Source organism: Drosophila novamexicana, unplaced genomic scaffold (genome assembly GCF_003285875.2).
Source record: "Drosophila novamexicana strain 15010-1031.04,08,12 unplaced genomic scaffold, DnovRS2.1 tig00004554-arrow-pilon, whole genome shotgun sequence".
Classification (NCBI taxonomy): domain Eukaryota; kingdom Metazoa; phylum Arthropoda; class Insecta; order Diptera; family Drosophilidae; genus Drosophila; species Drosophila novamexicana.
This window is the reverse complement of record NW_020825051.1, coordinates 4497846-4511084: the sequence shown is the minus strand read 5'-3', so window position 1 is coordinate 4511084 and position 13239 is coordinate 4497846. Positions and strand designations below refer to the sequence as shown.

At 41.8% G+C, this 13239-nt stretch overlaps 1 protein-coding gene across 3 annotated transcripts; it reads right to left on the bottom strand.

The window, feature by feature from the left end:
* Nucleotides 1-8597: 8597 nt before the first annotated feature.
* On the bottom strand, nucleotides 8598-10291 carry LOC115769676. 3 transcript variants are annotated; one of them, XR_004018774.1, is made up of 3 exons: nucleotides 9354-10291; nucleotides 8964-9183; nucleotides 8598-8758 (listed from the first exon to the last, which is right to left on the bottom strand). XR_004018774.1 is itself a non-coding variant. In XM_030714590.1 (3 exons), exons 1-3 carry the CDS (start codon nucleotides 9834-9836, stop codon nucleotides 8731-8733), a joined length of 675 nt encoding a protein of 224 aa, XP_030570450.1. In that variant the 5' UTR covers nucleotides 9837-10291; the 3' UTR covers nucleotides 8601-8730. The 3 variants fall into 3 exon arrangements, 2 of the variants coding, with proteins under 2 accessions (XP_030570450.1, XP_030570451.1); XM_030714590.1 differs by having other exon boundaries at nucleotides 8601-8901; nucleotides 9553-10291; XM_030714591.1 differs by having other exon boundaries at nucleotides 8607-8758; nucleotides 9553-10291.
* Between the last annotated feature and the right edge of the window lie 2948 nt (nucleotides 10292-13239).

Below are 13239 nucleotides of genomic sequence, written 5' to 3'. Positions count from 1 at the left end.
TTCCATTAAAATCGAAAGAGGTTCGGGTTCAATTTTCCGGGTTGCGCAAAAGTCAAGTGAAACACAATTATGTTAATTTAAAGTGAAGGTTACCAACAAAAAAAAAAACTGTCCAAAATGTTTAAGCGCATTCAATGCACACGAGCCGAACAAAAGGCGTGCTGGGCTCAACAAAAGCCGCACTTTCCAGCTTCAGTTAACCGAATTTTCAAGTAGTCTGGACAGCTACAACCGCAACCCAATACCCTCCTACTCAACCTTCTCCCCTTCCAAACCCAGCAAGCTTAGTGGACCCGCTTCCGGCTGCTTTTGCGGCTGTGACTTACGGTTTGTTTGAACAAAGCCCCGTCGGGTTCAAGTGGCCAACTCCAGAATGAAAACGGAAAATGGGCCACAGTAACAATAGGTCAAACGGGCTATGCTCCTCCTGCTTCGCTTATGTTCTCCATGCTTTGACACAATTAAGACTTGGGCACGCTAATTTTTGATGCTGTGTCAATGCGGTAGGCCACGCCCACAAATAACAAGAGGAATTTGTTTGCATTTGCCTTTTTAGCGAAAGTTAAATATGATTCGCGCAGTTGTTGATGTCATGAGTGAGGTGCTGCTTGTGGCAAGGGTTAGAGAACTGCTGCTGCCAGATGTTTCTTTAATAGACCTTCACACCAACACACACTCTCCACACACATTCACACCCACACACACACACACACACACGAGCACTGTGAGACGAAAGTGTGACAAAAAACGGGCGTAAAAAATAAACAAGTCGCTTGTTGGTCGCCCTTTGCTTATCGTTGCCGTTATAGTTACCGTAAGCCCAGCAGACACTGTGAAAAAACAGTGATGAGAAAGCAATTGAGTCCTTTGATTTGCCTGGATATCAAGGCTTCAGGATCAATCATGGCTTGAACCTCGTATGGAGGCTGCTTCGCTAGATAGAATTTATCAATGAACTTCTGACTGAAGGCCTAAGTTGATCTAGGACAAGATATCTTTCTCAATGGGGATTGCGCTTTATATATAGTTAAATATATTTTATATAAAAAAATAATACCAGCCATTAGCCTAGGCAATCATAAGTTTCTCACAGCGTAGACAGCCTAGGCCCCTAGGCGTTGCATATGGTGGGGCATCACACGACCCGCATATCAGCCGGCTGCCGTTTGCCTTTTGGCAGTGCCGTACAACAACAACAACAACAACAAAAACATAGGCGACAACAACAAAAAGCGCGCCTTGGCAAATTTAAACAACGTAAATGGAAATGGCGTTGAAGGGAAAGAAAAAAATGTCACGCATACGCCGTGTCGAACCTTTTTCATTTTTTGTCTCGACTTGCTTTTTTTCTATATATATTTTTTTGCTAGTTCGTTGCCCCAACACGTTGCAGAGCGGCACCAAACGGTGGCAAAGCAATATCTGGCTTCAAGGCTTGGCTTTTGCCGCTGCTGCAAAACTATTTGCGGGCTCTGTGGCTGGCGCTGTCAAAGGCAATCGGCGCCACGCAGCCAAATCAAATGCCCAATTTGCGATATTGCGCATACGCCGCGTGTGTTGCGTATTGAAAGAAAAAGTCAAGGCGGCTAAGGAGAGAAAAAGGGACTGGGAGAGGGAAACGGAAACGAATGAAAATGTTAGGCAAAGTGTGTGTTAGTTTTTTTTTCGTTTCCGTTTTTATAAAGTAATGCCGCTTAACTCTATCGACGGGGACAGCAATTCGTTTGACTATGCCTCAATTTGCTGTCTATTTGTCAGGCAAACATTGCGGGCCGCATGCCACGCCCACGGGCAGGTCAACAATTTCAATTAGGCGCCGTCGAAAAATGTGCCAAAACATAAGCGCGCGTTGCAGCAGTTAATTAAAATGTAGTTTTCATTTTGGTTTTATGGTTTTAGAGTAAACGTTTTGTTTTTTTTCTAATGCAAATTCCTCATGTGGATTATTAGTGTGTACACAGGTGTGTGTGCGGCTGTGTGAGTGTGTGTGTGTGTGCCACAATCAGTGGCAAGCGCTGTCAATGCGGCTTAGGGGCTGGTCACCATATTCTACCAACTATTGAAGGCTATTTAATTATGGTTAAATATTGGCCAAAACGCATCCCTCTCTCTGTGTGTGTGTGGATTTGTTGTGCTACCAAAATATTTTCATTAATTAAAAGAAGGCGGTGCACCCCAAGCGGCAAGCCGCACGGACCAAAGTCAAATGTCAACAAGGCCGCAATTTTATATATATATATTTAAATATCATATATATTTCTGTGCGTTTGCGTATATATGTATGTATATTATTCTTTTATTATGTATTTCTATTTCATTTTTGCGCTTTTGTGTGCTCTCGCTTTATGCTAATGTCGCCTGGTGGGACTCTGGCGACTGGTGCCATAAAATGTGCTAATACACAGGAAAAGTGGAGGCGCATTTGTAACTTTGCATTTAAAAAAGCATTATGTTAAAATCTGCCTACGGTCATAGTCAGCGGGGAGAAGCACCAGGAGCGGGCGTGTCAGGACGTTAGAGGGGCGGGAGGACCATAGACGCCACGATGCGCAATTAGATTTCCGCTAAAGCGGATTTCGTGATATCGCGTGACTTGGCGGCCCACAATTCACAGCCAGGCAGCAGCAGCATCAGCAGCAGCAGCGGCTTTGGATTATGTTTAAAAATCAGAGCGCAAAATTGTACAAAATGACAACGACAGGAGCAGAGGCTGGGAGCAGGAGAAGGAGCAGGAGCTGCAACTGTAGCGGAGCAGGCCACATCCAGAGAGCTGGTAGTGAAAAGCGTCAGGGAAGCGTAAAATGAAAACAAGTTGCTGGGCGCGCATGTAGGGCGACGGGGCTAAAACCAGAATGGCAACAACAATTACAGCAACAGCGACAATAGGAAATGACGACATGAATAACAACAACAGCAACGGCAACAAAAACTGGAGAGCTAGAAAGCAGCTGGCGGTTGGGGGGGCAGACCCGCATCGAATGATAACAGGCGCGAATATCTGGCATATTAAAAAAGTCAAGCTGGGTGCAAATGCTCGAGGAGCCTCGTGCGCATCTCGTTGAGGCAACAACTGTGTGCCACCAGCTTTGTCTTAGGGCCAGCGGCTGGTGGCTGGAGGCAGGCGGAAGGGGCGGTGGCAAGCCGATAGCATCGACAAGGGTCCCGCCCACATTTGAGTCGGGCCAAGCAACACTTTGCCAAAACAAACACCGTGAAACTGTCGAAGTAGGCGCACAATGAGCGTGAATTAATGGCCAGATTTGAGATGAATCTCAGAATAAGTAGTAGACTACCGCCCATCCCACAATTGACAGCGACAACAACAACAACAACAACAAGAAGAAGGAGAACAATAACAATGACAACAACTTGGACATGTACATGGACATAATGGCCCTTGAGGCTGTTAATCGTGCCCGTGCTGTCTATAAATGGGTCAAGCGACTCTTTCTCTGTTTGTGGTATGCACAAAGTATGCCTAATCTTGTTTATTTTCCGCTGATCAATCTAAGTAGTGCAGCGTTGAGCGGGGCAGAGCCAAGTTGATTTAATTAACTAAATGGGCTTAATTATTTATTTATCAGAAGAGCTTGCCTGATTGCAGCAGCTTAACAAAAGCTTTCTATCTTAATATCTTTACTTATAACTAACTAAATATATAGCTGGAACACACACTTTTTCAGGGTTTGGCCTCTAGCATGGCCAGGGTATACCCGCTAGTATTATATATGTATACCTTTACATATACATACACTTATACTCATACCTCTACCTCTACCTATCAGATATACAGGTATAATGTAAGTACTGAGAATGCACTTTGATGCAATTAGCTAGATATACAGAATTGTCCTTTCATTCTTCATTTTATCCTCATCAACTCAGTCAATTTAAATAATTTAATACAAAGATGCAGTTTTAGTTCCTAAACTAGCATTACAAAAGTGCACTAAAAATTCCGAGCAGGAAAGCATCTGCATCTGCATACCTACATTCATAGCTTGCCCCTTACCATTATTAAAAAAAAATGCTTTATTTAATTTATTAAAACGTAAAAACAATTTCAAAATTCATAAAATTCCTCAACTTTGCACCGACTGCTGTGATACACTTAATTAACCGCAAACTTTGCTGGCCAGCTGCAGCTGCCACGTGGGTGTCAAGTACAAAAAATAGTATATAAATATATATATATAAAATAAATAAAGCTGGAGCGGAAAATGGAAAAAACCAGCTGTGAATGCAGGCGCCAATTTTGTGGCGGTTGCTTCGCTCGAGCGGGTCAAATGTCAACGTATGCGACGCGAGCGCCTTAATTTATGCAGCGATGGTCAGCTGTACACATATGTGAATGGCTGTGTGTGTGTGTGTGTGTGTGTGTGTGGGTGGGTGGGTCTGGGTGTGTGCGTGTGTGCAACAGTATAAATAACCCGTTTCATGGTTGTCTTTTGATGTGACTGCCTCTGGAATATTTTTATACCCTGAACCCGTCCAAAACGACCAAGAAGGATATCATGTTTTTGTGCAAATGCATGTAACAGGCAGAAGTAAGCATCTGCGATCATATAATGCATTCATATATAATTGACGGAATGAATTGATTATTTATAAGCGATAAAACTCATTTCTATATCTATCTATCTATCTATATATCTATCTATCTATGTCGATGTGGGATGATTCTTAAGCATAAATCGAAAGTTACGAAATTTCTATAATATCGATAGATATGGACTTTGAGAGAATTTAAGAAATTAAGGATAACTCGATTGCAAAAGCTATAGGCTCCAATTTCTAAATCTCTTGTATTGTAGAGTACATGCAGATAACAAATATTTAACTTTTTGGATATATTTGGATAGAAGTAAAAACAATAATGTTGTACAGGTGGAACCTTTGAGCTTGGGTATATGCAAACTTTTCTAAGGCATGCAAATTTAAGATCGAAATAGTCAAGAGTGTATTTCCCAAAGTGTGACGCTAAGGGAAGAAGAAGCACAGCCGCCATATCAAGCTTATAGCTTGCATGTCAGCCATGCATACTCAGGGCTTATGGGTATAACGAATGCTGGGCGCAGGGTATCTGCCCGTCGCGCACTCCCGCTCTTGTTCACTTTTGTGTTTTATTTATTTTTTTTTTGCTGAATGTCATTGGGTAAAGTTTTGTAACTGCATTTTATTAGCACAAAATTCATTTGCATTTTATTTGCGCTCTCGTTACCCAAAAAGTTGACACACTCAACTGAAACAAATTGACATTACATGCGTGCGCGTGTGTAGGGGTGTGTGTGTGTGCATGTGTGTGTGCGTATGTGAGTGTGTCAGAAAAATATAAACACCTAAAACTAAAGGCAAACAAGGAACGCGCCCAAAAAGCAGAAATTAATGCAATTTCAGTTGCTGTTTTTATAAATTTTATAACTTTTTTAATGCAGTTCTGTGGCTGAGATTTAATCATACACACGCACACCCCCACACATACACAACCCACACCCACCCGCTAACACACATATTTTGACAGAGGTTGACGTTGTTGTCACTTGTAACTGCGCATTTTTTGCGAAACTTTGACGGACCAAACGTCAAAAGTTGTTCTGTTTCGAGCGGGCGGAGGAAGAGGAGGAGGACGGCGGCGTTTTGGGGGCGTTGCGTTGTGTTCGGCAAATTGGCCATGCTGAACAGTGTAATGTTTGGCGGGGTGTGGGCGTGGCCTCGGGGCGTGCAACACAAATTGGTTTAGTTAAACTTTTGGTGCATGCTGCTCCTTAAAATGCCATAAAGTGTGGCCAATGCTTGGACCAAAATTAAACAGTTGCCTTTATTGCTGTTGTTGTTTTTGTTGCTGTTGTTGTTTCGAGCTTCTAACGGCTGTTAAGTAAGTACTTATTTAAGCCATTTATAATTGAACAGTTAATTGAACACATTGTAAGCGCCCGTTCGTTCCACTTGAAGAGGCAAGTGTGGCGCGCACAAGGCAAACAGAAAGTTCTCAAGATGCTCGAAATTGATTGCTCTGCCAGATATGTAAATAATTATATTGTATCTGCTGGATTATTTGCCCAAAATATATGAACAATAGAAAGTTGCAGCTAAGCAAAGCTGAAGCGAGTTCAAAAGAGCCAAGAACTTATGTTCGGCATGTTTACCCTTGTAGCATTGTTCCTTAGAAATGATATTATGTGCAACTTTATTTCCTACCGTTCGCTCTTACGGAGCCAGATAATATAGTAGTCCGAAATGGCGAGGTAGCAGAACATATTACTAGAAAATTGCGCAGCTTGGTTATGATATTGTTAAAAAGTAAATTTTTCCATATAACAGCAACTTTTTCAACCGATTCTTGTTAAAGAGTCCAATGCCAAGTTATGCAAAGAGTCTGGTAAGACTCCAGATACCCTTAAGGACAATAAATGAACTCATTATATGTGTTACGAAATTATAGTTTACAAGCTTATGCTAAACTATATGTTGATCTAGATTTTATATATGCGTTATTCATATCATGACAGAATTATATTACCCTATACAGGTCTAGAAAAATGATAAGTATATATTTGAATCTGTAAGATACACTTAAACTGGCAAGCTTTGAGTTGACGCTAAGAAAGCGTAGGTTAAAGTCCAATAAGATATTTAAAAAGTTAAGATAAATAAATATAAGAGATAAGCCTATGGAATGTACCTGTCAGAAAAGCTATGAAAGCAGGAAGAAATTACAAATTTTGCTAGCTATAAAGTTGGAAGTATAACAACCCAAATGTAGCTCGATTGCCGCGCAAACTAACAGGCTATTTGAATGTATCCTTAAGATAAACAAATTTCAAGCGATATCTTAAAAAATGTAGTTTAGTTTTTATGGCATGAATTGCAGTTGGCTTGAACGACCTTTGCCAGCTGCCACAAATGATGACCTACACTTAACATTTGACTTAACATATCAGCAAAACAACAATTTACGACAGTTTGCCAAATCCAAGCTCGGTAGTCGCAGTGTTTTAGTGTTTTATGCCCGGGGCTCATTAATTTGAGGGCTTAAATTAGCAGCTGCTGTGAAATATATATGCCAAAAGTTTGCTCGATAAAATGCCCGAAACTGGCAGCCATGCACTGCCCCAACTTGCCTCATACCTAAAGCCGAGTCGCATGGCCATAAAAGCCAAGCTCGTATATGTGTGGGTGGGTGTGTACGTGGCTGTGGGTATGGGCGTGGCGCGTTGTCGCGTACCTTTTTTTATTGACGTAATTTTATGCCATTGCTTTAGCCGAAAAACTAGCTGGTAGGGGGCGTGGCAGGTCGCTGCTGCCCCTTTTGCTGTGCTTGGCCTTATCAAAATTCTATGCGAAATTTGAATTGACTTTTAACGACTTGGCTTGTACATATTTACATTTAATTTGTATACAATTTTTGACGTTTTGCCTTCTTTTTATTGCGAGTTTCGGGTTTTGGCGTTTGACTTTTTTTATGCTCAAGATTGTCGCTTAATTTCAGTTTTTGTTGTTTGTTTTTTATTTTTATTTTATTTTTTTTTTGTATGCTGTCTGGGACGGGGACGGGCCGGGGTTTGGTTGGCTGCAACGTCGTTTTAGCTGAATAAAGTCATTAAAACTTTGGACTATTTTAAGCGCAGCGCTCAAAAATTACATTTCATTTTATTTTGTTTGAGTTTATGAGTGGATACACAGAGCGAAAGTGCGCTAGTCAGCCATTGGGTATCCTTTAACGCTCATCCTTGGAGCCAAGCTCGAGCTTAAGCTTCACTTGATAAGCCACTGCACAGTTGCTTTAATTGCGTGGACAGTTCTGGTTGCTGTGTGTGGGTTGGATTCGAGCGAACATAAAGCAAAACTTTGCGTTACAGTTCAAATTAATTGGGTCAAAGAGGTGGCCATAGGGGCCAAAGCGGGTGGAGGGGCAGCAGCCGTAAAGGGATTGCAGGCACGCTTTGCTTTTGACACATAATAAGTTCCGTTTTCATTATTATTTTTTTTTCTGCCTTGCTGCGGCCGATAAACTAGTATGCTGCTGCAACATTGGGTGTACTGGCGGCGAGGTAAATGAATTACGTAATCAAAAGGCGTAGGATGCCGGACAAGATCAAAGGCTTGGCCTTGGCTTTGGCTTTGGCTTTGGGGCCAAATTATGGCCGCAGGACGTGGTCAGAAGAGAGAACAAAAGTAAAACTCGTTTAAGACAAGACAACAACCCAACTAATTACGCGCTAATTAATAATTCAAATAATGTGCTCTTGTCCCAAGCACGACCCCTCTCTCGTATACGTTATATTTTTGCAGCCCCTTCATTGTTTATCTTGATTAGAAGCCGTCGCCCACACCCAGCGAATGGGTTAATATTTTTTCATTTGTTTGCAAATGAATATCTATGAGCATTAGTCAAAAGCATTGCGTTCTGGCCTCGGGCAGAATTTTGATTTGCAGCGCTGCGATCCAAGTTCTTAAATATGCAATTTATCATCGGAAACTTTTGCTCCGGCTAATGAATGCGAATGCAAAATGTTAATGACAGCGCACCAAAGACGGAGTGAAACTTTTCACTCTTGTAATTAATTGAAGTTGTATGCGCAAACAGTAGCAGTTACAGTACCAGTTACAGTTGCACAGTCCACAGTCAACAGTCACAGCTACAGTAGATACAAGAAATAAAAATTCAAAAGGGCAACGGGCGAGTGCACTGAGCGAAACCAAAGCAACTGGCAGTCAGTTACAGCTTCATCAATCAGCTGGTGATTTAATATGCGCGCTGAGTGCACGTTTATGATGTATAGTGTATATGTGCACGGGCAAACAACAAAAATAATAAAAAGTCAAACAAAAATAATAATAAAGCAAACGTAAAAAGAAAACGAGAAGCGGAGCAAAGAAGGCACCCGGGCGGGCACAACGCTGCGTATGAGTTATATATTAATTATTTAAGCGCTCGTTATATTCTGCATTGCGATGCTCACTTGGCGTTGATGTTGGGTGTTGCTTGGTGGCTGTTGGGTGTTGGCTGTTGAAGGTTGGATGTGGCTCGTTGTCTGTTGGCTGCAGGCCGGGTCAGAATGACTGGCCAGCCAGCCAGCCAGCCAGTCAGTGCCAGCTCTCGTTTTCTCTGTTTGTGGCACTGCAGTGCATTTGTCTGGCGTCTGTCGGACCGGATTGAGGCCATTTATTTGTGCAAATACCCTGCAATATATGTATATGAAAAATGTAGACACACAGATTGTTTTGCTTTAAATCAGTGAGTGTATCAACAGTCGCTCTCTCTCTCCCTTCTACCTCGCACTCTCAACAAAGGACATAAGCCTACACAATTCGTGCATATATATCTATCCGCTCCTCCACCTGATTCTCACATTTATAAAGTCTACTCTCGATAAAGCTCTTCCTTTGTGGTAAAGCCTTTTACTTTACTCTGCTTCTGGCTTGGGTTTCCTCTGCTTTTACTTCTCGCTTTGTCTCCTTGAATCACTTTGTCATTTTTTCTTGCCTATATTTCCTTTCTCACGCTTCGCTTCCCTCTTTCTAAAATTACATTTCTTGTTTTATACTCACACACAGGGTATGTACAAGTCGAACATTCTCATATGACCACAAAGAAATTTGTTCTTGCTGCACTGGCCATTGGCCTGTTTTTTAGTCAAGGCTTCATAAAAAGCCATACATGAGTTTATGCGTGGGTGTGTGTGCGTGTCTCGTGGCAGCGTGAAATTGTTTACATTTTTGCCCTGGCCAGTGCTTGGTTTTTCAATGCGCATAAATGGAAACACATAGTTATGATGTTTTTTATATGGCCACAAATGTAACGGCCCCGCCTCCAATTCCTTTCGCTTGCGCATAGGCACCGCAGGCCCAACAACTACAAAGAAGCATGCGAAGAAGCCCGCCGCTGTTCGGCATTCAGCTGGCACACACACATCACATCAGCTCGGGGAATGCACAAAATGAATTAAAAGCGGGGCACATAAAGTCGACATGGCCATCGCTCATCGTATTGGAATGGGCACCACATTGTCTTTGTCCAGTCTGGTTTGGCTGGCTTCGGTTTATTGTTGTTCCTGCTTCTGTTTCTGCTGCTGCTACAAATGCTCCCCAGCGCGCCGTTAACAGCATAAAGAGCACTAAACTGCTGCCGGCCATGAATTATGCTTTAATTGTGCGCGCAATTTAAATAACTTGAAGGAACACACCGAAAACCGTGCGCCCTAACGTTGGCATTGTTGCATTAATTGGCCTAAAAGAGAGAGAGAAAGAGCTTATTTTTTCGATAAGTTAACTTAAATGACAGCATAGTGTGTGTGTATTAGATGGTATTACTTGAATGGCATCTCCAATCAGTAGCAGACGAGTTGGCATAGACATGTCCGTCAATCTGTCCTGCTGTCGGTTACTATGCAAACAAGTCTTTCAGTTTCTTGCTTTTAAGATTTAAAAAAACCGTAAAACTAGTGTATTTGATCTTCGACGTAGCGCACTTGTTCTTTCTTTCATTTCTACCCTCAAGTTTGGTAAACTTTTGATTATGTGCACGTTTACCAAAATAAATAAAGCCAAATCAATTTTTAAAATATTTTCCATTTTGTTTATCGAACTATTTGTTGTACATCAATTCTGTAAATTCTTAAAGGTAAAAGTTTTTAATAAAGTTGAGGTAAGTTGCTCTTAAGAAAATGGTATGAAACATATTTGAAAACTTTGGGAAAACTTGAAATATTTGTTGAACGTCTGGACCTTACCTTAACATATCCAAGTCGTGAATACTCTTTGGGGCAGTGAATACAAAGTTAAAGGCAACACCTCAAATCTAATAAATGCGGCAAATAAAATGTTAGCTACTCTCGTATATTTTACGACTGAATGTGCAAACATTTGCGTTTAGTTCTTCATGAGAATTAAAATTCCAGCACCTGTTCGCCCTGTTTTGCTTACCCCCCCCCGTCCACAGTCGGTTGCTGGTAGCTTAAGAGCAGGCTCCTTAAATGCCAAGACGCAAATAAAAACTTAATGCAATGCGCGAGCTGGGGCTGCCATCAGGGGGGCTGTGTGGCTGTGTGTGTGTGTGTTTGTTGGGGAGAGGCGTGGCAGGTGCAGAACTCAAGTCATTCGCCTAATGAATGCGCCAAAGTGAAGTGCGCAAAATTGAAAAAAAACACAACGAAAGAAAACGCTGCAAAATGATGAAAATGAAGCGCATTGACAGCAACAGGCGCAAAATCTGAATAAATAATACACAGGACGAAAAAAAATAAATCGGAGATGGGAGAGAACGAGAAAGAAATGCAGAAGCAGAAAGTTATCCAAATGGCAAAGCAGAAGAGAAAAGAAAAATATTGAAATGCTGATTAAGTTTACTTTACGCTGATTTGCTTTTGGATTCAGATGCTGCCTTAGACTTGGCTTAATTTTAACGCCCTGTTGGCTGCTGGCCGCAATCAACAAAGCTGCCGCAATGCAAAACTCTAAAGAATCAACCGCTTAATTGTTGCTGCCAGACGCAGAAAATGAAGAACTGTTTAGTCTTGAATAGGGGCATGAATCAAACCGGAAATTCAAATGAACCGAAGCGAGACTTTAACCAGGACAAATTGTTATGCAAAAGTATAATAATAATTTAAAATATTTGAAAATATGTGTAAACTGCAACACCTGGTTTTAGGGCTGTGGAAAATCAGCTTCATGCAGCAAACCTGAAAGCAGACAGTTGAATCGAGCCATAAACCGAATCAGTGTTAGGTTTTTATTGTGTTTGCGGTCCAAGCAAAAGTTATCTCCTTTTCTGCCCCTCTCTCTTTCCCTCCCTTCTGTACTCTTAATCATAACCATAACTCATTTCTGAAATATAGAGATAATGTATAAATAAATATTTCACCTAAAGTCAATAGAACTTTTGTAATAGATCTAGTGGGATTTGTAGAATTATATGCAGCTGGTAATCTCTGGCTGTTACATAATTTACCTCAGTCTTATCATACCCGATTTACCGAGGTAGAGTATAGCACAGTGCAATGCAAATAAATGCTAAGCAACAATTGGCGTACAAATATGTTAATTCAATGACTGAATGTTGATTTGGCACAACTCTCTGCTAGGTCCTGGGAGCAGCATTGGCAACAGCTTGCGCTCATTAACTTTGGCTACAAATATGGGCACGTGTATGTGTGTTTGTATCTGTGTGTGTGAGTCTTTGAGGATTCCGGTCCGGGGTAACAGCCTTATGTTTGCTTCTCAGTAGTTACAAATCAAGCTGAGATCGGGGGGACACGTGTTGCTTTGATATTTGATGAGCAAAAGTTTTAGCGCCTCAGCAACTAAACGAGCTGCCACCATCTTCCCTCCCTCCCTCCGTCCTTCCCCCTGCACTGCCTAACAAAAGTCAAACAAAAACAAAGTTTTTACCAGCTTTGCATGTATATTGATGTATGTGTGCATATGTGTGCCTATGTGTGTGTATGTGTGATAGCAATTATAGTAATTGCTTAAAGTGGCGCTTCGTAGAGTCCTGGCCAGGATTTATGGCCCGTTCGGCGGTTCATTAGCATAAAAATCAGATTACTTTACTCATAATGTGAATATTTTAAAATATATGAATGTCTCTTGGATTTTTTTTGTTGTGTCCTGTGTTTTGACTGGGCTGTTTATATTATATATTTTTTTCTTCTGGTTTATCTCATCTTTGCTTGTTGATTCAAATGAAATATATTGTTATGGCAAACACGCAGGACAACAGGGACATTGAGCAAGGACCCTGGGGGCGTCTCTCCGCTTGGCAGCTTTATTAATTTATATTGTTGACTTTTATCAGCGGCGGCCCAATGCGCGGGCATGTCAATGTCAACGCTGTGTCGCCTTGCCACGCCCCACACTGCCGCGCACCACCCACCTGACGCCTTATCAGCAACACGTGTAATGAATGCCTAAACTGTCATTATCACCTTCTGGCGCGTGTTATGTTTTTCGGTTGTCATGTCAGCAAATATTGTGTAAAGATATCCGCGCCTACCCGGCCCGCACCCCAACACTTACAAGTAACAAGAGCCGCCCGTTTGTAGGACAAACTGCGGGCAGCGTGCTCCTCACGCTGCCAAAAAGTGACACATATCAGCATTTAAGTTGCCGCACACACACGCGAATATGTGGTTGGGTGTGGGTGTGTGTGTGTGTGTAAAGTCCTGAGAAGGCGACTGAGGCCGGATGCATTTCTGGTCGGAAATAAGTTAAAGACGTGTGTTGTGAAGTCACAAT